The 25,986-nt window shown below is 47.5% G+C and overlaps 1 protein-coding gene across 4 annotated transcripts in view; it reads right to left on the minus strand.

The window, feature by feature from the left end:
• MRTFB (myocardin related transcription factor B) overlaps positions 1–25,986 on the minus strand; it is a 172,599-nt gene that overhangs the window by 31,167 nt on the left and 115,446 nt on the right. For all 4 annotated transcript variants that reach the window (XM_055134845.1, XM_055134843.1, XM_055134844.1 and 1 more), the window contains 4 exons: positions 9,670–9,735; positions 6,551–6,606; positions 5,206–5,281; positions 1,013–1,174 (listed from right to left, as the gene is read on the minus strand). In XM_055134845.1, coding sequence (XP_054990820.1) covers positions 1,013–1,174; positions 5,206–5,281; positions 6,551–6,606; positions 9,670–9,735 — 360 coding nt within the window. The remainder of the gene's footprint in view (positions 1–1,012; positions 1,175–5,205; positions 5,282–6,550; positions 6,607–9,669; positions 9,736–25,986) is intronic.

Consider the following 25,986-nt stretch of genomic DNA (forward strand, 5'->3'; position numbering starts at 1 on the left):
GGGGAGCGTGGGTGACTGTACTATTTAGGATGATTGAGGACAAACGGCCTAAGATTTAAACTTGCAACTAACGCAAAAAATGATGTCACCATGAGTAATGGACAATATTTTTAAAAAAAACTTGGTTTTGGGGTGAAGTTCATGGGCTATTTCTGGCTCAGTGCTTGGGGCGGGGGTGGGTAGTTCCTGGCAGTGCTCGGGGAGCCACTGGTTCTGGGGATCAAACCCTGGCCTCTGCATGCAGAGCACTGAGCTATCCCCCTGGCCCCAGGAAAGCATTTTTTGTTTTCCTTTTTGGGACACACCCAGCAATGCACAGGGGTTACTCCTGGCTCTGCACTCAGGAATTCCTCCTGGCGGTGCTCAGGGGACCCTGTGGATGCTGGGGATGGAACCAGGATTGGCCGTGTGCAAGGCAGACGTCCTCCCCGCTATACTATCGTTCTGGCCCATTTTTAAAGTTGGAGTTTTTTGGTTTGTTTTTCTTGGGGGCTTCACTTGGCACTGCTCAGGGGACCCTGCATTGTTCAGGGTTAGGGGTGGGGGTGGTCAGACCCATCCTTGGCCCTAAAGCAAGACATTAACGTGTCAGATGTGCCTGCTGCACGAAAGGGAGATGAGATGGACAGACACCACCTCTGAGTGTCCACTCTGGACGCAGCTGCCATTCACCTTGCCGAACTAACATCTCACACGTGATTGATCTTTATCTTTCCAAGAAGTAAAGAGAATCAACACAAAGACAACAACAAAAAAATAAACAGAACGACAGGAAGAATGTGATCCCATCAAGCCATGAGACTGAGACTCGCTCAGCCATAACAAGGAGAATCCCGGCTACCTGGTAAGAACGCTGGTCTCACAGAGGAAGACCACTACAGTGGGGATTAGGACAGGTATTAATCGATTTTTGATTCACCAAGACAGCAGACTGGTGCTGGCCCCCTTTAAAACTGTTCTATCTGTAATGCCCAAGTTCTTTCTTCCAGCACACAGTGAAAGGGAGGCTTGCCTATAATCGCTTCCTTAACACTGGAGTCCACAGGCAGGATATTCTTCTCCACCAGCTCCATGGGACCAGGTCTCTGGGCAATCTTTTCGTTCAGATCATCAGCTAGCCGAGCTCTCTTCAACTTCATCTGGGTAGCCTGCAGGGATGGCTCTGCAAATGTCTCTAAAAGAGGAAGCACAGTTTGAACCATACTTGAATGCATACGTCTATTCCAGAATGCTACTTCAGGCCAGTACTTAGAGTAGGTAGAACTACTTATGTGCTCTCAGCATATGTACAAGAAAATAAAATGAGTACTTAAGGATGTCCCAGTATACATGATGCATTTTTTGTCCTGGATAACTGAGTATTGCCTGTGGAGTACAAATGCGCTGGGGACACAGGGACGACGGGAATTCTGGGGCAGAGGACGCAGCTCGGTGGTCGAGCACAAGCTCCTCGGGAGTCAGGCCCCAGGCTGGCTCCCAGTGCCACGAAAGGAGAAGAGCTACTGTTCCTGCAACAGCTGTCCACGTAACCACAAGCGTCAGAGCCGTGCTTATTTGGCATATGAAGACTGAACAAGACAGAGTCGCAGCTGAAGATGCTTCCAGTTTTAATCTTGGCTTCACTGGACAGTCACTTCCTGTCTGTATAGTAGACCCGGAGGTCAACTGTGATAGTCAGTGGGAAGAGCTACAAACTACATTCTGGGATTGGTCCCAGAGTGTCTCAGCATCAGTCATCCTAGGTAAGGATTTGGGTTTATGGCTAAACACAGGATTGGCATCAGGAACATTCAGCCGCACGGTCATTAGGAAGCATCCACACATTTATTTATAAACGTATGCGGCTCTACAACAGAGGCGATGCTGAGTATCATCGCTCACTCATCTGTTTTCTCCTGCCAGCTCCCCTGTTCCACTCTTGTGAAGGGTGTAAAGCCAAGATTGTGAGCAGAAACGCCCCCCCCTAGAGACCCAGAGCTGTTCCTTCTGGAGGTGCAGAGCCCCCCCCCCTCTCCGGGGCCCAGAGAGGGGCTACCCTCCAGCGCATCTGTGCTGCTTCCACCAGGGGCGTGAGCCCTGAGGGTCCACAGGACAGTTTTCAATTACTCCAGTTGTTCTTTTCAACCCAGTTTAAGCAGATGTTAAGGGGACGTGATCATGTGAATAAAAAAAAAAAAGAAACTATTTCTCTTTTTGTGTCTGGTTTGGGGCAACTCCAGCTTGTGCTCTGGACTTACTCCTGGCGCTGCCCTCAGGAATCACTCCTGGTGGGCTTGGGGGATCCTATTAGGTGGTGCCGGGGATTAAACCCGAGTCAGCTGTGTGCAGGACAAGTGTCCTATCTGATGTATTATTGCTCTGGTCCTGAAGTCATTTCTTTTTTTTTTGGCAGGGTGGTGGTGGGGGTTGTGGGGGGAGAGGCTTGATCCACAGCTGCATCATGTCCTGATGGGGATTGAACTGGGGTAGGCTATATGCAAGGCAAGTGCCTTAACCCTGCATTCTTTCACCAGCCCCCAAATTATTCCTTTAAAGTCTATGTTAAATGATTCCAAAGAGATATGATAAAATGAGTCACTGAAAAATACTGTAAAGGGCTGGGGGTGTGGCTCAGCAGTAAAGCATGTCTCAAATGTGAGAGGCCCTGGGTTTAATCCCCAGCACCATAAATATCAATAAATAACACTCTAAGGTGATCCTGTGCTTTAGGCAAATAATGTTGGGGCAGATTCCATCGGTGAAAGTCTTCTCCAGGCAAGCATCATCACTCCAGGATGGAATAATGGCAAATAAGTACCTGTTTCTAGAAGGCAAAATATGCCCCCTCTCATTTTTATAATCTTCCTGTATGACCAACAGTAAAGTTAATGTTGTCAAATAAAACATAGGAAGAGGGCAGTGGATGACAGGGGGATCATGCGAATCCCTTCTGCACTGATCTGGGAGGATGGTCCTCTGCCTTCTTTTTTTTTTTTTTGCTTTTTGTGTCATACCTGGCGATGTACAGGGGTTACTCCTGGCTCTGCACTCAGGAATTACCCCTGGCCATGCTCAGCGGACCATACGGGATGCTGGGATTTGAACCCGGGTCAGCCGCGTGCAAGGCAAACGCCCTCCCCGCTGTGCTATCTCTCCAGCCCCGGTCCTCTGCCTTCTTCCTTCATCCTGTTAATCCAAGTGACCTCAGGGACTGGTTTGGAAGGCAGAAATTTCAAAATTAATAGTTAGAAGCTGACTCTTTACATATATTTCTGTTCCTAGTCCTATTATTGCCTCATCTTTGTGAGACTGAGTCTGGATTTTCCAAAAAATTGTTTTAAAAATTTGTCTGACAAACATGTGATTCAAACAAAATTGGGATAATGTTAAAATCAGTTGGGAAGTAATTTTTAAAGTATTTAAAATTATGGATGACACATTCTTTCTTACTTTATAAATCCCTGAGGATAGATGTCTTAAAAATAACACTTATGATTCATACGTATACATGGTTAGGCTCTTAAGTGTTGTGTAGAAGTTACTTTAAAATAAAATAAAAGCAAATTAGGGCCAGAGAGGTATCTCAATGGTTAGATGCAAACTTTACAGTGGGAGCCCCGGGTTAGGTCTCTGGGCACCACAGGTGTGGCCTAAAACCAGAAAAACCCCAAATCCAAATAAATTTCTTTTGACAGTTCCATGCCTTTTGCCTTGCTTTAAATTTTGCTAATAAAGCCTTTTCTGGTTAGAGGACAAGTTGAAACTGATAGCATGGCTGCTGCAAAAATGGCCCTTACAGGGCAAGATCCTCTGAGGCGAGAAGGAGCCATTTACCCAGTTACTTACCAGTCAGCTTGCTTCTCTGAAGGCTCCTTATCCCTTCCTTCCTGCTCACCCCGACAGCTGGCCGAGGCTCTACCCTACCACTGCGTCTGGAAAGGCTTTTTCAATCCAGTGGCTACATCCTAAAGCGGAGAAAGGCATAGACGCTCCCTTCTTGCCTCCCACCCAGAAAAGTGAAGGCAGTCCCCAGGGCAGAGACGCTTTGGAACACAGGAGACCCGACCTGGGCTAGAGGCCAGCGGGGTACTTGGAACTTCCTCATCACAGCCCTCAGGTGGCGGCACCTGGGCGTCATCACTGCCTCAGCAGCGTACGGGTTCCCTGCAGGGGACCGTTCAGAATCTAGCCTGCTTTTTCCTCTGTCGATCTGACTCGGCCATTAGAGTGGAAGCTCCCTGAAGGCAGCACTCAGTGTGGTCTGCCTGTGGCCCGCCGGGATGCCGGGCACTGAGCAACATGTCTAAATAAGGGCAGCAGTATTTCGTCCTGAAGACTCTTACTGGGCATGTCTGACCTTTTATATGGAGATCCAATCTCTTTTATATATGGCATGGATCTCTAATAGTCTGCACCACCAACCTAATTCGATCATAGGCCAGACAAGTTTAATAACTGTCCAAACCAAGTATCTGAGAAATTCCCAGATTCTTTTTGTTACTTCTCCAGGTTTAATGCAATTAAGACTCTTAACGGGGTCAAGCTCCTGGTCCTGTCTATAAATTTGACAGAGAAGCAAAACAACCCAAGAAAATGTAACTTGGTATTTATGGTGGCGGTGCCACTTTTCAAGAACACTCTGTCTTTAGAGAGAGTAACATCGTGACCCGCGTCTCCTGTCTCACCAAAGATGGAATGGGACTGTTCCTACCAGCTGCCTAAGGATGAGCCGCATCATCCCAGATGCTCTTCAGGCTTTGTGTTTGTGATAAAGTTCAGCTCGAGCTGCCGTGGTCAAGTGGTCAAGTCGCAGCAGAGAGCAAACGTTAGGTGTGGGCACTGTCCTGGGTGGGCACATATATACACATGGCTCAGTCAGCAGAAAGACAGATTAGATGGCAGCTGCTAGACCCTTTCTGTCTTGAATAGGCACAAGACCCCACTCATGAAAAAACTTCCTTGAACTGAAAATGTTTCTCCAGAATACATCAGTCAGGGATGGACACCTAACGGTACCAGCTGATGGAGAAGAGTCAGTTCATCAGTTTTTTTGAGAACCCAATCTTCCCCAAGAATCTAACAGAGCATTTTTAGCTTTGGATCTTCGTGTTGTTCTCCAATTTGGAGGATGTCAGCCTGTGGGGTAAAAAGTTATTAAAATGGGAATAAACAGAAATGGTGGAATACTTGCTCTTCTTAAGAAAAATGCTGGAATAAAACCTTTACCTTCCAAAATGTGCATCCTGACAAGTTCAGAACGATCTGGCCGGCTCCGAATCTTGTGCTTCAAGAAGTTTTCGGTCTAAAAAAAAAAAAATCTTAACCATGAGCTCTTTATACTTTATTATAGCTTCACATTTTTTTCCCTCAGTGTGTCTCATTTAACTAAAGTGTATGCCATTTTGTCATGATTTCATTTTTTTTTTTTAGCTCTTTGGGTCACACCCGGCAATGCACAGGGGTTACTCCTGGCTTTGCACTCAGGAATTACTCCTAGAGGTGCTTGGGGACCATATGGGATGCTGGGAATCGAACCTGGGTTGGCCGTGTGCAAGACCCTCTGTGCTGTTGCTCCAGCCCCATGATTTTATTTTTTAATGGAAGAACAGAATAGAAATCAGGATAGATATTCCAAAACTGTACGGGGATTTGAGGTCAATGCTGGAATAAATTAAGGACTTTGTAGACTCTGGAAACTGGCTGAGCTATGTTGGGGACAGAGCTCGGAAGCAGAGCACCTGTTTCACCTGTGTGACGCTGTGGGCTTGATCCCTGTACCACAAAAAACAAACTTGTAAAAGTTTAAAGGCTCTTAATGTGAAGGTGGTTTTTAAACAGACATACGATTTCAATCATCTAAATATCTAAAGTCAATAAAATTTACAGTTCAGGTCAAGTAATAAACCACCCAGGTTTTAAATTGATATTTCAGTTGGGGAAAATTCTTTAAAACTCCAGGGAACATGCATTTTCACACTACATAACAAAAGTTTTTCTGAGAACAAAAGGAATACATGTGCATATTGGTAATTTAAAAAAAAAAACAAAATAAGCCTCAATTTATGTCCAACTCTAAAGGACTCAGCTCAAAGGACAAACCAAAATGGGATTTAACAAGAGTTTCTCATTTCGCCAGCCTCTCTTAGCCCTAAATACAGGTGACACAGACCCAGGAGGGAACAGCTAAAGGATGTGGAACTAGCAAGTCATCTGGTAAGGAGGGGTATCACAGCAGGATTACTCCTGAAGTACTAGAAAAAGAGCTGCACCCCAGAAGCACATAAGTGAGTGTGATTTGTCTTTTATATACAAAACCAATTGCTTTTCCCCCTTTTTTTTAGTTTAAATTATTATTTTTTAGTTACTGATTTTGAAAGAATACAAGTTGAATGTCCTATATATTTTCTACAAACCCCCCAAACTACTTGAGAATATATAACTCTGCATGTCAGGTATCCTGAAAGTACTAAATTTCTCCCCTTATGGCATTTTAGGAATAAGACTTATCGACTTGTCAACAACTGAAAAATAACAGAAAGAAATTAGGATATTTCAAATGGGAATTTCTTACTCTGGCTCTTTCCAAGCTTTTTATCTGCTCATGGAACGCTGCTGGGCTCTTCAAAGCTGTGAAGGAAAAGGAAATAATTTCCACAGTGAAAATGGGAGTCAATCTTCAGTCAAATGTTACACTTTGATGCTGTCTCTTCATCTCTTTACTAGTTCATTTCTATAGTTACATTTATTTATTAGTTCCTTTAGGAGATCTGTAAATTCTGGACCCCTAAATATCTCAGTATTTCACAAAGAAAACAACCTTTCAGGAGAGCTGAATACATAATGACGATGCAATTTTCAGGTCAGACTGGTTCCACCCAGTCGGGGCAAACCTCCACTTCCAAGCAAGGGAAGAGCAGGGACCTCCGAGACACAGCGGTGCCCTTCGGGGATACAGAGTCACTGCAGGGAATGTCCTGGCCATGCTTCTAACCGTGAGTGCCAGGACCCTGCACCCGGTACAGCCCCGAGCCACCCCTTCCTGGGAACCCACCAGTCACTGTGGGTCAGCAGTGCCGTCTTCATAGCCTCAGAACGGAGGAAAGGCTCAAGACGTTAAGTGAACTCTGGAAGTCATTTGCAGCTAGATGGTGGTGGAAGTCGGATTTAAATCTAGAAGTTTGAGTACTAAAAGTTCATGGTCTTTTGACCGCACCATAATATAACTCACCCTAAAGATAGAGTGATTCTTTAATAGGTTAACTACGGCACATGAAGTCTTACAGATCTGGAGCGAAGGCCAGCAGGGTTGTTTTGTTTCTGTTTTTTGGCTTTTTGGGTCACTCCTGGCTCTGCACTCAGGAATTACTTCTGGCAGTGCTTGGAGGACCATATGGGATGCCGTGTGTGTGTGTGTGTGTGTGTGTGTGCGCGCGCGTGCTCGCGTGCACTACTAGTCTGCTAACGCCCTGTGCCTAATAGGGGACATCAGATGTGCGGGTGGATGAGGGGACTCAGCTTGCTCGGGCTGGCTGTCGTCCCCAACACTTTACCAATCTGCTCTATTTTCAGCCCTGGTACTTGAAGCAGTGCAAAAACTCCCAGGAGTCCAGCTCAAAGAGGCCGGGGACCAGCTCCCAAAAGTGAACTAGGGCTGGCCTAGCAGTGGTGTCTTAATCACCCTAATTTAATCCTGTTTGATTGATTGGGCGATAGCCAGGAATGCGGTGGTGGAAAACCTGGAAGATTATCCAGCCAGCTTTCTTTTCAAAAGAAGTTTTAGTGGGAAACTATTGCTTATCATAAATCAAAAAGGGGCATTATCAGTGCTTCAGAAGACTGGGGAGCATTTATGAAATTTCTAACTCCTCTCTAGGGTTTAATTTTTTAATTTTTTTTGCTTTTTGGGTCACACCCAGCAATGCTCAGGGGTCACTCCTGGCTCTGTACTCAGGAATTACCCCTGGCCGTGCTCAGGGGACCATATGGGATGCTGGGAATCGAACCCGGGTCGGCCGCGTGCAAGGCAAACGCCCTCCCCGCTGCGCTATCACTCCAGCCCCGGGTTTAGTTTTTTTTTTTTTTTAATTTAAGATTTAATCTTTGGACCATGCCTGGCAATGCTCGGGGGCTACTCCCAGCTCAGGGTTCGCTCCCAATAGTGCCAGGGGTTGAATTGGGGTCTGCCAGATGCAGGGAAATGCCTTACCCCTGTCTTGTCTCTGCTACTCCTTCTAGCTTTTTTTTTTTTTGCTTTTGGGTCACACCTGGTGATGCACAGGGGTTACTTCTGGCTCTGCGCTCTGGAATTACTCCTGGCGGTGCTCAGGGGACCCTATGGGATGCTGGGAATTGAACCCGGGTCGGCTGTGTGCAAGGCAAATGCCCTACCCGCTGTGCTATCCCTCCAGTCTTCCCTTCTAGCTTTTTAAAACTTGATTGTTACTTCTTGGAGGAACTCTTCTATTTTTTTTTTCCCTAAAACATTCCTGCAAAGAAACCTAACATCTGAAACACTTTCCCCCTGAAATCACCTCCAAATAGGGTGGTTAATGCTAAAGAAGAAAACTTGGACAAATAATTTTTTTTTTTTTTTTTTTTGCTTTTTGGGTCACACCTGGCGATGCACAGGGGTTACTCCTGGCTCTGCACTCAGGAATCACCCCTGGCCATGCTCAGGGGACCATATGGGATGCTGGGATTCGAACCCGGGTCGGCCGCGTGCAAGGCAAACGCCCTACCCGCTGTGCTATCGCTCCAGCCCCTGGACAAATAATTTAAGTATAATCAACTCTCAAAAAATGAAAATAGACTAGTAGTACTTGGGAAATAGCCATACTTGGGCAAGAAAAAACTTGTTTAAGTAAAATGCTTAATAACCGTGGGTTTAACATACATTTATGTGGCCCATAATACACTATATCAGAGATCATTTGAATTTTTTAAAAAATCCAAGATTTTGGCCTTTTAGGTCACACCCGGTGATGCGCAGGGGTTACTCCTGGCTTTGCATTCAGGAATTACTCTTGGTGGTGCTCAGGGGACCCTATGGGATGCTGGGAATCAAACCTGGGTCGGCCGCGTGCAAGGCAAACACCCTACCCGCTGTGCTATTGTTCCAACCCCCAAATATCCAAGATTTTGAATTAACTTTATGTTACCTTATGAAATCAAAGTGAATTGGACCCATTAGTAGGGTGATTATTTTAATTATTTAAAAATTGAAAATAATGTTGACTTCTGAAGTGAAAACTGATGTTAGCTGAATTACAGGTTTTTGTTTTGTTTGGGGGTCACGCCTGGCAGTGCCCAGGGTTTGCTCCTGGCTCTGAGCTCAGGAGTCATTCTTCGTGGGCTTGGGGGGCCATATGGGGTCCCAGGGATGGACCCCAGATTGGCTGCATGCAAGGCAAGCACCCTACCTGCTGGACTGTTGCTCTGGCCCAGCCCAATGGTGCTTTAGAGCCATTCCTTGTGTAATCTCAAGCTCTCGGCCTCCTGTGACACTGCGCCTGGGTTTCAGCAGGTGCCACGGGGATCCCTCAGGCTGGCGGTGCAGATGCTCAGTCTTTCCCTCGACTCTCCTGTGCTGTGGAGTGACTGAGCGAACACGGCCAAGAGGGGTTTGGGCACTTCCCCGACATGCCCGTCTTGCTACTGCCGGGAGAGAAGACACCGGCACTTGACACTTACGTGGCATGATGCCCTGGTCCACTAGTTGTTCTCTGGTCCTCCTCTGTTGCAGCCTCAGCTGGAGCACTGTGAAAGGAGAGAATTACCACTGAGTCACAAAAAACAGTACGATCCAACTCCTCAGCCCCACACCATCCAATTCTGCTGCGCCCAACTTGGTGAGAGAGAGAGTGACACTGATTTCTGCCTGTCTGGCGAACTCTGAAGTTGACTTAGCATATTTTTTGTTGAGTTATGACAATGAATTAAGTTAAATATTTGTTGTTAAATCCTGTTGCTCATCGATTTGTTCGAGCGGGCACCAGTAACGTCTCTCATTGAGAGACTTATTGTTACTGTTTTTGGCATATCCAATACGCACAGGTAGCTTGCCAGGCTCTGCCTCTCGGGATCAATACTCTCGGTAGCTTGCCGGGCTCTCCGAGAGGGGCGGAGGAATCGAACTCGGGTCGGCTTCGTGAAAGGTGAATGCCCAACCGCTGTGCTATCGCTCCAGCCCGTTGTTTAAATATAATCACAAAATACTCAGTAAATACAATACTTAGCTTATACACCGATATTTAAAGACTTGTTTGTAGGGATAAAATGTAAGGCTTGCTCTCCCAAGTCTGTGTTCTTTCTTGAATGCATAATTCCACCCTTTTTCTGCCTCACATCTAAGTAAATTTTGTTCAATAAAAACTATCTTAAAACTCTTATCTTGGTGCACTAAAAATAAAATAAAGCATGAGATTCCTCGATATCCTCTTTTTTTTTTTAAGCAGTAGGAAAATATTTATGGAAAGATGTACTTATATGAAGGGCTTTATTTCATTTGGGATAAATTTAAAGTAGCCTTAATGAATGCCAACTACATAAAATAGGGCCAATCATAAAATTGGCCCTATTAGAATATAATTAAGATCCCAACAGAAGATTTCTAAATTAAGAACTTCATGTTTAATAATCTGTATATTAGCATAACATGTCATTCAACAAGTTCCAAGAAGTCATAAACAGATTGACATCTTATTATTTTAATCATTGGAATTTGTAGATAGTGAGGTATATTTTAAAAATATAGAGATTACATTTACCAAATTAAAATTATTTTTTCTCCTCAAGCAGATTTCCTTCACAGCATCTCTATATTTTTGTTGGAAAAATTAGCTTTAAGAAGAGGGATATATGAAATAACCTTGAAAAATATTTTGCTTGGTTTACCTAACATTCAGTTCTAAATTTCCAACTGGTTTGTTATTTCAAACCATGGACGAAAACCAGTTAGAGTTATAAAGAGTCTACCAAGGGGCTGCCAGTATGCTAAAAAAAAAAAAAAATAGACAAAACCAATTTCCACCTAGGCCATTTCCTAAGTGACAGGGAAGGCAGACAGACGGTTCCGGCAGGGAGTGAGAAGGAAGCGGCTGTCCCCGCCCGGAGGTGATGGGCCCAGCAGAGGCAGAGCCTTTGCCCTGTCCTTGCCGAGCACAGTCCTAGAGCAATTTCAGAGAGTTTAGACTGTAAGATAGTAGACAGAACTGTTTACTAGTAGAAGTGTCAGTCATATTAAGTCTTTTATTCTTCTTCTGGGGCCAAAGAACGCCAAAGCTTCACTGGTAACCCATTTAGCTAAATGCTAATAGAACCACTAGGTTCTATTACACAAAATGAAAAAATATTTTAATGTTGAAGTTTTATGTGCACGTGCTTCTCACTCTCAGCAGACTGAATCGACAGCACAGCGGGTAGGGCATTTGCCTTGCACGTGGCCGATGTGGGATCGATTCCTCTGCCCCTGCGGAGAGCCCGGCAAGCTACCGAGAGTGTCCTGCCTGCACTGCAGAGCCTGGCAAGCTACCCGTGGTGTAGTCGATAGGCCAAAAACAGTAACAAGTCTCACAATGGAGACGTTACTGGTGCCTGCTTGAGCAAATCGATGAACAACAGTGCTACAGTGCTTCTCATTTAAAATTATTTTTTTGTGATTTTTTTGTTTGTTTTGTTTTTAGGTCATACCCAGTGTTGCTCAGGACAAACTCCTGGCTCTCTGCACTCAGGGATCACTTCTGGAGGACTCAGGGGACCATATGGGGTACCGGGAATGGAACCCGGGTCAGCTACATGCCAGGCAAAGTGCCGTACTGTCACTTGGGCCCCTAGGTATTCTAAATCAATTACGTTCTACCACGAAGATCACATCCCTGATAACCTACAGTTCATTGAGGATAGTGTGCTCCACTATGCTAGCAACAAAACCCAGGAGAGCACCCAGGTCCCACACATTCCCTATGAGTGCTCAGATTAACACGTGCTGAAATGACGGTGGTCATATTCAAGAGGCAAAATCCCAAGGGAAGGAATACTGGGGGAGAAGAGAGAGGGGCAAGCCAATCTTCTGACCCTCTGTTTAGTCTTTTGTTTTTTTTCAAGCATCCTGGCAGCCCCTCAGTGGACTCTTATTAACTCAAACTGGTTTTCATCCATGGTTTGAAATAACAGTCCGGTTGGGAGTTTAGAATTGAATGTCTGGTAAACCGAGCCAAATGCTCCTCAAGGCTGCCACTCCGGGCACAGTGGCCCGTGCCACGGCCCAGTCCCTGGCAGCGGGCGCTTGCTCTCTTCCGGGGAGTGAGTCCTCAAAGAAAGAAGCAGAACAGACAGCAGCAGCCCTCGTCTTTGGTGGAAAACAGACAGGATAAAAGCACCGGAACTCGGGCGACAAATGCAGTGGACGCGGCATGTGTTGTTCAGGCGACGGTGTCTAGGACGGATGGGCACACTTGCAGCGACCTGACATGCAAACCAACAGTGATGACGACAGCCAGGTCCTGAAAGCACGGCTCCCGGGGCTGTGCGGGGAGAAAGCCCAGCCCAGGGGTGCTGCCTGGTGGGAAACACAGTGAATGCATGGCGGGCACCGAGGCCAGACCAAAGCCATTGTGCTTGTGACCCTATTTTCTGAGTGGCAAGACAGACAAAAAACCCATCCTGCGTCCTAGTGCCTGAAGGTAGGAGGATAATCTTCCCAGTGAATAGTTCCATCACCGTCTGTTATTCTCTCGAGGCAGGAGGCTACACTCATGGGATGACAGAGCTGTGGGGCCGGCCTCAGTTCAGCAGTCTTGCTACCAGGTGTGTGGTGGTACACACACACACACACACACACACACACACACACACACACACATGATGGGATAGGCAGGTCTGTTCTGAAACAAAGTCATTGGGAAGAGGTGAGCAGGGAGGAGGCTGGGCAGAGGGACCTGCCTACCAGGCTGAGCTCCTGTTCCTCCCACCCAGAGGCAGGCAGTCCTGGCCTGTCTGTCCCGAATGAGGCACAGCCCCTAAAGGAGAGACTCACGTCCACCGCCACTACCGGCCAGTGTTCAACACAGCTGTGGTGTGGGTTCACATGGAACAGAATTGGTCACTCACATCTCAACAGGGGTTCTTCCGAGGACAACTGTTGGCGATAAAGTGCACCAGCCAGACAGGGTATAGGCTGATAGTTTTTTGTTTTTTCTTTTTGGGTCACACCTGGCGATGCACAGGGGCTACTCCTGGCTCATGCACTCAGGGGACCATATTGGATGCTGGGAAGTGAACCTGGGTCAGCTGCGAGCAAGGCAAACACCCTCCCCGCTGTGCTATCGCTCCAGCCCGAGGCTGGTAATTATGTCAGACATCCAGCTTTGTTTCGGGGCTTCCCCTTCAGTCCTCGTCAGCTTATGGAACATCACTGGGTGATAAATGATGGCTAACGCCATCTGAAAGGCACAGTGGCCAGGTCGGGAGGCCCGGGCTGCCATGACAGAGACGGCTGGCCAGTGCTGCCACCGGGGGGAGAGGCGCCGGGCAGGATCTCGCAGGGTGGACCCAGGGCTGGTCCTCTCACCAACACACAGGTATCCCGTGGGTGGGGGGTGGGGAGAACCAAGATGCTTTCCAGAACCCCGGGACCTGCCCGTCCTCCCCGCTTTGTCCTCTCCAGAGGGAGGGAGGGAGGGAGGGCAGGAAGCCCAGATCTCTGAATGCGGCCAGGCCGCTGGCGTAGGGGGCAGACCGGCCAGTACTCCGGGCCACCCCGCACAGCCATGGACAGGCCGCAGCCCCCTGACCACGGACTGAGACAAACCTAAGAGAAAGTCCAGCACGGCTTTCCTGGGGGCCGGTGGGGGCAGCGGCGGCCCAGTGGCCTGAGTAGTCAATGTCTCTGGACAGTGGCCTCCCCCCCTTGATATCCCACATGCGTCATCTGTGCTCTGGGAAGCAGCTGGTGTTCTGCACCGCCCTGGTCACCGGGGCCGCCATAGCTCTGGGAGCTTTGCAGAGGGGAACGTGGAGCCTCCGAACGTGATGGAGTTTTCACACGGCTGAAATGCGTGGAACACGATGCCAGCTGTATGACGAGGGAGACGTTCCTACAGGCCCCGTCCCTCGGCCACTTCCCCGCCCGCAGCCTGAGATAACCAAGTCAAATAAACTGGAGTTCTCGGGAACTGGGGCCTGGAGCCTTTCTGTTGCGACACTTCCCCCAGAGATAAAGGCACTTCCTTGAACCTGTTCAGATGTGAGCGGCTGTTACGTGAATTATCTTCACCTCTGTTATTAGTGTCACGTGTGTTCTGAGAGGGTCGGGCCCGCCACTCAGCAAGACGTTTGAACTGCTTTGTTCCCTCAGAATGCCAAAGGCTTTAATGTCTTCTCTCCTTGCATGTAATTCTTTGTGAGGGGGTCCTGGAAGATACGCGATTGTGATCAGTTCGCTTAGGGGCTAACGAGACAGTAGAGTGGGGAAGGTGCTTGTCTCGCACACGGCTGACCCGGGCTCAGTCCCTCAGCTTGAAGTAGAGTCCCCAGGCTGTGCCGGAAGTGATCCCCGAGCACAGAGCCATGAAGAAGCCCTGAGCAAAAAAAAAAAATATATATATATATACATATATATATATATATGTGTGTGTGTGTATGTATATATTAAAATGTATGTATATGTACGTACATACATTATATATGTATATGTATATTTTGTTTTTGGTATACCCAGTGATGCTCAGGGGTTACTCCTGGCTCTGCACTCAGGAATCACTCAAGGCAGTGCCCAGAGGACCATGTGGGATGCCGGGGATTGACTCTGGGCTGGCGACATGCAAGGCAAACTTCCTACCCACTGTACTTTCTCTCTGGTCCCCAGGATTTGTGCTTTTTGCTGTGCATGGATGTTGTAGAAAAGAGCAAGCAATCATGTCCTGAGGGTTTCCTGCTCAGAGGAGACCCAGAAATACGTGACTATAACACTAATACTTCTCTACTTCAAGATCTGTTTTATGAGAAAATGTTCTGTTTGGTACAGTGATACATGCACACAAAAAAGGCATCTGAAAAAGACAAAGTCCACCCTCCCCTGGCCTGCCAGTCTTTCTCCTCAGTAATAAAACTGTTAAATTTCCGTGCTCAGACAGTTTTGTAACTATTCTGTTAGTATTAAATATTAACTATGCAAGGGAGATACACGCGAGGTAAGAGCATATTGTTCCTCTCATTGGTGATATGCTTTTAGAAAAAGTAACATCGGATCTATTTCACTAGTGGGCTGTACTAGCGCCTGTATCAACCGCGTGTCCCAAGGTTTCTGGTTGTGCCATTGCAGACAACACTGTAACGAGTGGCCTCACTCACTGCCTGGGCAGACAACATTGTAACGAGTGGCCTCACTCACTGCCTGGGCAGACAACATTGTAACGAGTGGCCTCACTCACTGCCTGGGCAGCCCTTGATAGTACAGAGGTAACTAAGATTGCTCATAATGGAACATGCAGTTAAAGTCTTGTAGCACCACCCTGCAGTACTCGTCTCATCTATACTTGGTCTTACAAGGTCCAAGTAATTTTTGCTCATTCCTTCCTGCATTTTCATGTTTTAAGGTAACTTTAAAGTCCTTCCTTCCACACTCCCAGGCATGGAGCGGCACCCGGCAGCGCATGCCAGGACGGGGTTCGAGCAGCCAGGGGGCACTGCAGGGCAGAGCAGGTGACGGGGCGGGGCTGTGGCAGAACAGGTCACCTTTGGCCGTGGCGGAAGCCCAGGGTCACATCACCTTTCTGATGTGAACCCCACAGTTATGTATAAGCCTGGCAGAATTTTTCTGATATTCCTGGGTAGAAACCTGAAACACAAGTTCTATAAATTTTTTTCTTTCGACTCCGACAGAGCTGAGAGATGTGAGAGATGTACAGAACAGATTTGAGAGCTATATTTAGACTGTGGGTGCCAGGATGCGGTGGAAGAGTGGATGGTGTGTCTGGAGGAGAAAGAGATGGCCAAGATGTCTCCTCGGCTTCTGATCGCGCACCTGAGAGGAGGCAGCTCCTACTGCCCGCGGCTGGGGGGATGGCCCAGAGGGTCGGAGCAGGGTCTGGCAGAGGCCCTGGGTTAGATTCTGGGCGTTGCATGACCACCCCTCCCCCCAAGCACCGCTGGGGTGACCCCAGTGGCCCCTAGCGCTGCTCAGGGCAGGCCAGGGCCTCCCTGGGGATGGACTGCACCCCCCTTCCAAAACAGCAAAAACACAGACTGGCCACCAGGGAGGTCAGCCGCAGGAACACCTGGAGCGGGAGTGGAGACGTGCTCTGTGCGCCCAGGTCTCGGGGGGCCGGGCCGGGCAGGGACGGGAACTTGGAAGTGGCCTCTTAGGTCACATCGAGAGCACAGGGGCTCATGTAAGCAAGAGAAGGCAGGAGGTTCCAGGAACTGAGCTCTAAGGAGGACCAGCAACAAAAACCCCACTTACAGGCCAGACAGGGAATACAGAGCCAACTGAGAAGTCAGAGGAGGCTGCCTGAGGAACACCTAGAGAAGGTGTTTCTCAGAGGGGTCATGCCACGCTACTATTCCAACACATGTTTTTAATACAGAGGAGCTACTCTTGGGTGTGATGGGTGGAAGCCAAGGAGAGCAGTGTGTGACTGAAGGTAACGAGAGCAATGCTTCCCTCCAGGGGAGGGTGGGAGACGTGAGCGGTGGGCAGGGATGAGTTTCAAGACCAAGTTTCTTTCTTCTTTGTTTTTTGTTTTTAAATAATACAAAAAATAGTAAAAACCTAAAATAGTATAGCAGGTAGGGCATTTGCCTTGCACGCGCCAACCCGGGTTCGATTCCTCTGTCCCTCTCGGAGAGCCCAACAAGCTACCGAGAGTATCTCGCCCACAAGGCAGAGCCTGGCAAGCTCCCCATGGTGTAATCGATATGCCAAAAACAGTCACAACAAGTCTCACAACAGAGATGTTACTGGTGCCTGCTCGAGCAAATCGATGAGCAATGGGACAACAGTGCTACAGTGTTACTGCTATTTATTCAGCCATTGATTAAGCTGATTGAATTGGGCACGAACTCCACATTACTTTTTATTTAAAAAAATTTTTTTTTTAAAATAGGTATCTGTGAGCGAGACCATTCCAAAGCTGTTCATAGTTGGGTTCCAGTCATACATGGATCCAGCACCCATCCCTCCACCAGGGCACATTTCCCACCACCACTGTCCCTGGCTTCCCCCTGCCTCCCTCTATGGGAGGCACTTTCCTTCTTGCTCTCTCTCTCTCTCACCTTCTGTGCATTATGGTTTGCGGTACAGGTGCTAAGAGGGCAGGACCAAGTTTCTAAGGGATGATGGTGGAGAAAGCTGGGAGGAGAAGGGAGCGGGCAGGGCAGAGGGCAGGGGAGAATAAGCTTGAAGGAAGGGAAGTGAAGGGAAGCTGAGCAGCAGGAGGAGCCCCTCACGCCCTGGGAACCACCCAGAGACACTCCCGGGTCCTGCAGGGTGGCAGCGGGGACTAGGAAGAAATCCAAATCTCTTGCTTTATCAGGGGAGGGCGAAAGGCCCTCTGTCATGAGTGACAGGAATGAAGGAAATTTAGTTCTGAGGCCAGTGAGGAGGTCTGAAATCAGCCCTGTCGACTGTGAAGTGAAATTTGAAGGGGGAAATATGGGCTCTTATGCTGAAATGCTTCAACTAATAATGCCAACAGCTCGGGGAGAGAAGTCAGCCATTTTTATGAGGGAAAAAAACCCTACTAGATACAGAATTAGAACATTTGGCAGTTCCTTCTCCTGCTCATCACAGACAGTTTCAGTTACGAGCAGCTGCAACTCGGCAAACCCACTCCCAGGTGAGCCAAAAGAACTGAAACAGGCATCAAACTCACACTGACCCACACGCTCACAGTCTGAACGCCACCAAGAACAGGTAAAGGGCAGCACAAACAGTTGGATATTATTCAGCTATTAAAAAAATTAAAAAAGACGTGTGGATCCCTGATGTCCGTAGCCTTAATGGTGTATGAGTTTTGCCTTGATTGAAAAATCAAAGAACGGTAGGACAACAGACTCCAGTACATTTCTTCTGTTGTTTTTTGTGCTACACCTGGAAACGCCAAGGCTCTGCGCTCAGGAATCACTCCTGGTGGTGCTCAGGGAGCCATACAGGATGTCGGGCATGGAACCCGGGTCGGCTGCATGCAAGGCAAATGCCCAGCCTGCTGTACTATCTCTCTGTCACCTCAAATTTCTTATTTCCAACCTACTCCTAACTGCTATTATATTCCATTAACCACTAATGGTGACTTTTTCTTTTAATGATTTGATAATGACAAGAGCGACATTTTTCCATTCCTTTCCACACTGAATTCCAGATTTTGGTTTGTCAGTGGTTTTTTTTTTCCCCTCAGATTTTCCAATTTAGAGCTCACAGCCTAACACCTTCCACAGATTTATGTAGAAATTTTAATGAATTTTTAAAAACATACATTTTTAATACATACATAAATGACTCTTTTTGAGAAATGAAGCAATATAGTTACTTCCTTTCCAGTAATTATTCCTGGCTCAGCACTCAGAGATTATTCCTGGAGGGGCCTCGGGGAACTGACTGGGGTGCCAGGAATCGAACCCAGGTCAGCAGCATTCAAGGCAAGCACACTGCCCGGTGTACTATCACTCCAGCCCCGCATTAGTTTTTACTGAATGAAACTTGCTTAGAAATATGTGAGGGGAGGGGCTGGAGTGATAGCACATTGGGTAGGGCATTTGCCTTCCACGCAGCCGACCTGGGTTCGATTCCCAGCATCCCATAGGGCCCCCCAGCACTGCCAGGAATAAGCCCTGTGCATCGCTGGGTGTGACCCAAAAAGCAAAAAAAAAAAAAAAAATGTGAGGGGAGATAAATAAAATACATCTTCAAGAGAGGAAATGGACTTCTCCAGAGTAGAAAACACAAGCAAGCAAAGATACGTAGGAATATGTGTCCAAGGTGGGAACACGGGCTTGATGAGCTAGCCATGAATTACTTTTCTATGGTGGCAGACTGTATGTCAAATTTTGTTTTTGAGCCATACCCAGCAGTACTCAGGGCTCACTCTTAGGAGGCTCTGAGCTTAGGAATCACTCCTGGTGGGGCTTAAGGGATCAAACAGGGAGTGTCAGGGATTGCCCTGGTCAGCTGCGGCAAGGCCAAGTGCCTCACTCACTGTACTATTTATTTCTCCAGCCCCTATGTCAATGTTAAGAATAAATCAACAATAGAATTCTCTAGCAAGTGATTATCCTGGGTCAGAACCAACAGTTTGACTTCATAACATGAATTTTTCAAGAGATATTTTTGAATTCACGTTGGTGGTAGAACTCAAGAAAAAATACCCAATCATTTTGTTTAAGAATGAAAGACTAGGGGCTGGAGTGATAGCACAGTGGGTAGGGCGTTTGCCTTGCATGCGGCTGACCCGGGTTCGATTCCCAGCATCCCATATGGTCCATATGGTCCCCTGAGCATCGCCAGGAGTAATTCCTGAGTGCAGAGCCAGGACTGACCCCTGTGCACCGCCGGGTGTGACCCAAAAAGCAAAAAAAAAAAAAAAAGACTAAAAAGGGAAGGCAAAAAGGCAAATGAATTTTAAATAAAAAACATGTGAGGGGGCGGGGTGGAGCTATACTGGGATTCTTGGTGGTGGAATATGAGCACTGGTGAAGGGATGGGTATTCGAGCATTGTATAACTGAGATTTAAACCTGAAAACTTTGTAACTTTCCACATGGTGACTCAATAAAAAATTAAAAAAACAAAAACAAAAACAAAAAAAACATGAAAAACGTAGTAGGTGCTAATTTCTTTTCATCTCCATTTACAATTAATGAAAAATTCATGCTGTATTAAAGAGAAAAGACACTTAAGTATTCTCATAGATTAAAAAGTAGCAACCAAGGGGTTAAGGGCCTTTGTTTATATTTGGGGGGGGGTCTAACTTGCCAATTATAAAGTTCTTCTTTAAGTAATTTTTAAAAAGGGAATGCAAAGGGGCTAAAAATAAAACAGTGGTTTGTCCTGTAAGAACTGTGTTATCTGCACTGATTAGCAAAATCCCAGCACCACTTCCTGTCTGGAGCAAGCAGGAGAGTTATGCAGTGTGCACATAAATCTAAACCTCAGACGGTACGAAGGACAGACAAGCCGCGTTCTGATCAGGAATCTTTACATCCGGATTATTTTTCCTCTTAAGAGGTTGTTTGACTCTAAGTCAACTAAGAAAGCCTGCAAAGGAGGGTCCTGAGGCAGATGCGGGGCTCACACAGCCTTCCCTCCTAGTGCGAGAATCTCGCCTGCATCCCCGTGAGGCTCAGGAGGCCGCCCCCGCAGAGCCTCGAGCACCACCCGCTGCGGGCACAGAGCTCAGGAGTGAGCTGCCGCATCTGCAGGAGGGCACTCTCCTCGGCACTCGGGGGCGGCGCAGTGCCCACAGGCCCGCGGCTTTCTGCATGCATCTGCAGCACAGGGCCCGGAGAAAACCTCTGCAGAGCCTTAGAAACCCGGGTAACTCTGGTTGGCTGAGGCTTGTTACCACGGAGACAGCCGGCTCCAAACGGGGCATGCTACGCTACACGGATCCTACCTCCACGCTGATCCCCCTCGCCTTTTTGTCAGAAGTCGGGGCGAACGTAAAGTCTGCTTCTCGTGTCTGACAATGTAGGGGCACATCAGGGGCACCGGGTGCCTGAGGCTGACATACAGAAAGATTCTCTACTGACACGTATTAACGTTTTTTCCTCCGGCTAAAAAGCAGTGGAAATGAAGTACATGGTGAGTAAGTGGACGTTTCACATGAATAATAGGCGCTTTGAAAGCCAAGTCATCCACTCAATTGCTTATTAATAGCAACAGAGGGCGTTAACACAAAGGCTAATTTTTTTTTTCTTTTCCCAAGCAATTTTTGACCGGTAGGACCATGCTGGCATCTACCAGCCTTCTATATTTTGTACCCCACATGGTTCCACAAGATGTTTCTCTGTGCTACTTTGGAGACAGTTAGAAATGTGACTGTTGGCCCTGCAACACCCAACTCTACGGGCGTGCCAGGGTGCAGAGGTTTGTCCTTCACCTCTGAGCTGGGAATGTCTAATTCTCTAAAAGGGGATATGGAAGTTATATAAAAGTATCTGTAAATATCCTATATAAATCCTAGTGGAGGATCTCCAAATAACAGAACGATTAACACTGAAACAGGAAGATGGTAAAATATTTTACACCTCAAGCTTTTCCCAGAATAGTATGCATCTTCTATTTTTTTTTTTTTTTTGAGGTTACTTGATTCTGGCTCAGTATCTTGGTTTTTCTTATTTTTTGGATTCAGGAGTGGAATCCTCTCATTCATGCTTGTGTGTGCACTCTCCCTATCTTTTCTCTCTCCATCTTACAAATATACATACCAATTTGCTCAGGAAAACATAAAGGCTGACGGATCACCATCCTAGCATTGTGTGCTACTGTGATGTCATAATCAAAATAATGCCACCTTGTCTGTACTGATGGGGTGTTGAGGGGACCCCTCCATCACCATCTGGGGCACGTGAAAGCTGACGGTTGTCCGGGATACTCTAGGACAGTTTTTTTTTTTTTAATTGAATCACTGTGAGATTCAGATACAAAACTTTCATGTTTAAGTTTCAGTCATACGATGATCGAACACCCATCCCTCCAACAGTGCACATTCCCCACCACCAATGTCCCCAGGATTACTCCTCCCCTTTTCACCCTTCCCCCTGCCTCTATGGCAGACAATTTCCCCCATACTCTCTCTCTATTTTTGGTCATTATGGTTTGCAATACAGATACTGAGAGGCTATCATGTTTGGTCCTTTATCTACTTCAAGCACACATCTCCCATCCCAAATGATCCCTTCTCCATCCCAGCTGCCTTCTCCCCCAGCTCACGAGACAGGCTGCCAACTATTGAGCGATATTCTTGGCTTTGGAGTCTACTGTCCTTGGGTGTCAGTCTCATATTGTGTTATTTTATGATAGGGCAGGTTTTACAAACACAGAACATGCAGAGCTGGTCTGATGCCTGGAGGCTTTTATGTTTAAGCTCCAAATGGACAATCTACTGGCTCTACGATTCAAATAAAGAAGTTCAACTCTACGAGAGGAACGTGCACGCCAGACCCCAGAACTTCTGCGATACTCCAGCTGGGAAAAGAATTCTTGTTAGCCAACAGGCAGAGAGCGGCTTTGTGAGTTCCTTAGGGACTGTACTTAGCTGAAGATCCCAGCTGCTGGCATTCACCTGCGCCTGCAGCCTAGGAGCCGGAAGGAAAGGCTGAGTAGGACTGACGGAGGCTGCACCCCCCTCAGGATGGATGAGGCGACTCTGCACCAGGCACCCCCCTGGAGAGCTTTATGGGCTCCTCAGTTAGCCTTCATAACCCCATGAGTATCAGAATTTTTACAGAGAAATTAAACAGTCGAGCAAAGATCACATAGCTGGAGAAGCAGAACTAAAACAAGTGAACTGAAAACAAATTGAGTGTTTCCACAGGATCTTTCTGAAAAGAAACAAACAAAAAACAGATCTTATGTACTCTTAGAATACAATTGTTTTAGTTTAATATTAATTTGGACTGTGTTGAGAAAATAAACTTTTTTTTTTTTGCTGCTAAAAAACAAACAAAAAACCCCCTATATTTTAGGTGCCTAGAGAGTTCAACAGGCCAAGCAAACGCCGTAGAAGGTCCAGTTCAACCCCTGGTACCGTCTACTGTCTCCTAAGCACAGAGCCAGGAGTAGCCCCTGAGCACTGCCAGGTGTGGCCCCCAAACACCTCCCCCCAAATCCAACCCTACATAAAAAAAAAAAAAAGAAACACTCTCTACCTTACAAAAAATCCTGTACATTTTTTTTGGGGGAAGGGGGCTGGAGTGATAGCATAGTGGGGAGGGCGTTTGCCTTGTATGCTGCCGACCCAGGTTTGATTCCCAGCATCCCATATGGTCCCCCAAGCACCACCAGGAGTAATTCCTAAGTGCAGAGACAGTAGTAACCCCTGTGTATTGCTGGGTGTGACCCAAAAAACAAAACAAAACAAAAAAATCCTGTACATTTTAATTCCCCAAACAAAATTCTATGCATATACATCAATAAAAGTCCGCTGGTGGGTTGAGTCCTGACCCCAGTGTATATGCTCACCCACTGGGACAGGGTAGGGCATTAGGAGGTAATTAAGCCGGGTGGGGACCAGCCTGACTCAATAGGATTAGTGTCCTTATCTGCGGGGACACCAGATCCCTCCTGGGGAGGCATGCACTAGGGAAGTGAGGCACAGCCAGGAAGAGCTAGGCTAGAAAGCAGCTCCTCCCCCCCGGGAGGGAGAGCAAGCCCCAAGCCGCCAGGTCTGGGCCCTGGGTAAGGCAGCCGAGTGGAATGGGCAGATGACCCTCTTCGCCGAGCTAAAGCCTGTGGACAGAGCTAGGGTTGGGAGACGAGAAACCCAGCCTTTCTGACTTAACCAATAGTCTCCCCCAAGGCTAATAAGATTAGCCGGATAGTGTGCTCTCCGTGATGGCAATGCCAGGCTCGTGGAGACTCCAAGAGGCCTCCATCCCCACGATGGGATGGAAGAAGAAAACCAGACGGGTCCATGGATGCTCCCCGCTGACCCCCTGAGCAGTGCCCTCCTCTGAGAGAACTCGCAGGGTGAAGAGCACATGTCATGAGCTGTGGGGACAGCAGTGAACAGAACAAACATGGTCCCTTCCCCACTGGGTCCTACAGTCTAGAAGGGGAGATGATCACTGGGGAAAATAACTGTGATGGAGGTACTCGAGGACCCTCCGAGGACCATTGAGAGACTCACTGACAACTGGGTCAGTGGCGGGGCCAGAATGATAGTACAGTGGGTGGGGCACTTGCCTTCTATGAGGTCAACCTGGATTTGGTTCCCCCGCATCCCACAGGGTCCCGAGCCTGCCAGGAGTGATCCCTGGGCAAAGAGCCGGGAGTAAGCCCTGAGCATCACTGGGTTTGGGCCAAAACCCCAAAATAAATAAATAGATTTAACACCCCCCACCCCCCAAGAAACAAAAATAAAGCTGGGTCAGTGGCTTGAAAGACTGCAAGAAGGTGTTGCCAGGAGTGACCTATAAAAAGATGAGTTGCATTTCCTTAGGACAATGAGGGGGCTGGGGTGGGCAGGGAGAGGTGAGTGGCGGGAGAAGGACCCCGTGACAGTGCTCCTGGAGACGTGGATTTCCCCCCACGTGCCATGGAAATCTGTCACAGAGTGTGTGCAGTGGCGACTGCTCGGATGCCCCTGCAGGACGCTCTCCCACGGGAGGGAGAGGCGGGCGGGGTGGGGTGGGGCCCCGACAGCTCTTAAGTGGAGCCAACTGGGCGGTGGTGAGCGGAAAGGCGCACAGACAGATGTGAGTTGGTAAGACGGTGTACCCCAAAGCTACCCCAAACCCACATCACGTTCTGAACCGAAGGTACTTCAGTGTCACAACAGGGCAAGCAGCACCTGCTCGGGGATTTACACAAACAAGTCGGCATTTGATAAGCACAATTAAAGCTCACCCAAAGGCCTTTGATAATGCATTTTATCCACTTATCAGACAGGCCACACCCCACGTTTGTTTTCAGGCCGTCCAAGGATCAATGGCAAGTGCTCTACTGCTGAGCTACATCTCTGGCCCCAAGTTTTAGATTTTTCAAAGTTTTTTTTTTTTTTTTTTTAAAGAGATTTTGGTTGAAGAAGGGGACCTGAGACAGGGGTGATAACTGTGGATAAACAGGCAATGTTGTGCTCAAACTCGGGACTTAAACATATGAAATATATGGACTCTATCACTAAGTTACAACATATTCCCAGTCTTTCAAATTCATTTCTTTATCCTGAACCTCGCAAGCAGTGCTCTGGGAACCTGGAGGCTCCTCACGGCGACCCTCGGCCCACCGGGCTGATGGTCATTGCTGAGGCCACCTGAGGGTGCCGCAGTGCTTGGGCCCTGGGGAGAAAACTAGTGTTGGGTGAAGGCAAAGCGTGCCCCCTGGCCCTCAAATTAATTTTTTTCCTCAAATTAATTTTAAAAAAATATTAATTTAGGCGAGGAAGATGGTTCAGTCAACTGGAGCGTTTTCTCTGCAGGGGAGGACTCCAGGCTCCAGCCACCAGCACCCATAGTTCTCTGAGCACCACCAGGAGTGCTCCCTCCTCCAAACTTAATAACTTAGGGGTTAGGGAGTCAGCTCAAGCTCAGATAGCTTGAGGCTCGAGTCCAATCCCTGGCATCCTGTGTCCTCTCTGTATCCCTGCACTACGGGCCTGAGCATCCCAAGTCACCAGCTGGAGCACAGAGCATCAGGCCCACTCAGCAGGACCCATCGTCACCGGGAGGGGCCCTGGGTACCACCACCACCATTTGGGAGGTTCCCCTTTACCAAACCCAAATGCCTCATATTATAAATTTAGGCATGGCTATTTGTACAACACTGTCAGTTAGGCAGAACAGTGGTAGAGAGAGAGAGAGAATATCCCTAGAGATAGATCTATGCTTCAAAGCTCATGTGCTTTAGGCACAGAACTGCGACTTTATCTGTTCCTCCCACTATGCCATGGTAAATCTTCGTTGAAATCAACAATCAAACCAGGATTCCATGATTCCATCTTGCTACTTTGGTGCTCATTTTAAGGGTGACTAGAAGTAGAAAATCAGAAAAGAGAGCAAAAAGTGGCAGATGACCAAAATCAAACAATAAATACCAATTCTGAAAAACAGCAAAGCAGGGACCATTCTGCATACACGTTGATATACCTCCACTGTGCCAAAGGGACAAACATTTGGGATAAACTGTTACTTCGTAATTCTATCTGCACATCATAGTTCCAGTATTCTACTGAAGAAGGCAGAGAGAGTGATTTGCTCTTCAGATACTTGCTACCTGATAATGTACCTGAGAGATGTGGGATGCTAAGTGTAAGGTACAAAACCGACGCAACAAATGATTCCATCTCTAAGAACT

Source organism: Sorex araneus, chromosome 4 (assembly GCF_027595985.1).
Source record: "Sorex araneus isolate mSorAra2 chromosome 4, mSorAra2.pri, whole genome shotgun sequence".
NCBI classification, from domain to species: domain Eukaryota; kingdom Metazoa; phylum Chordata; class Mammalia; order Eulipotyphla; family Soricidae; genus Sorex; species Sorex araneus.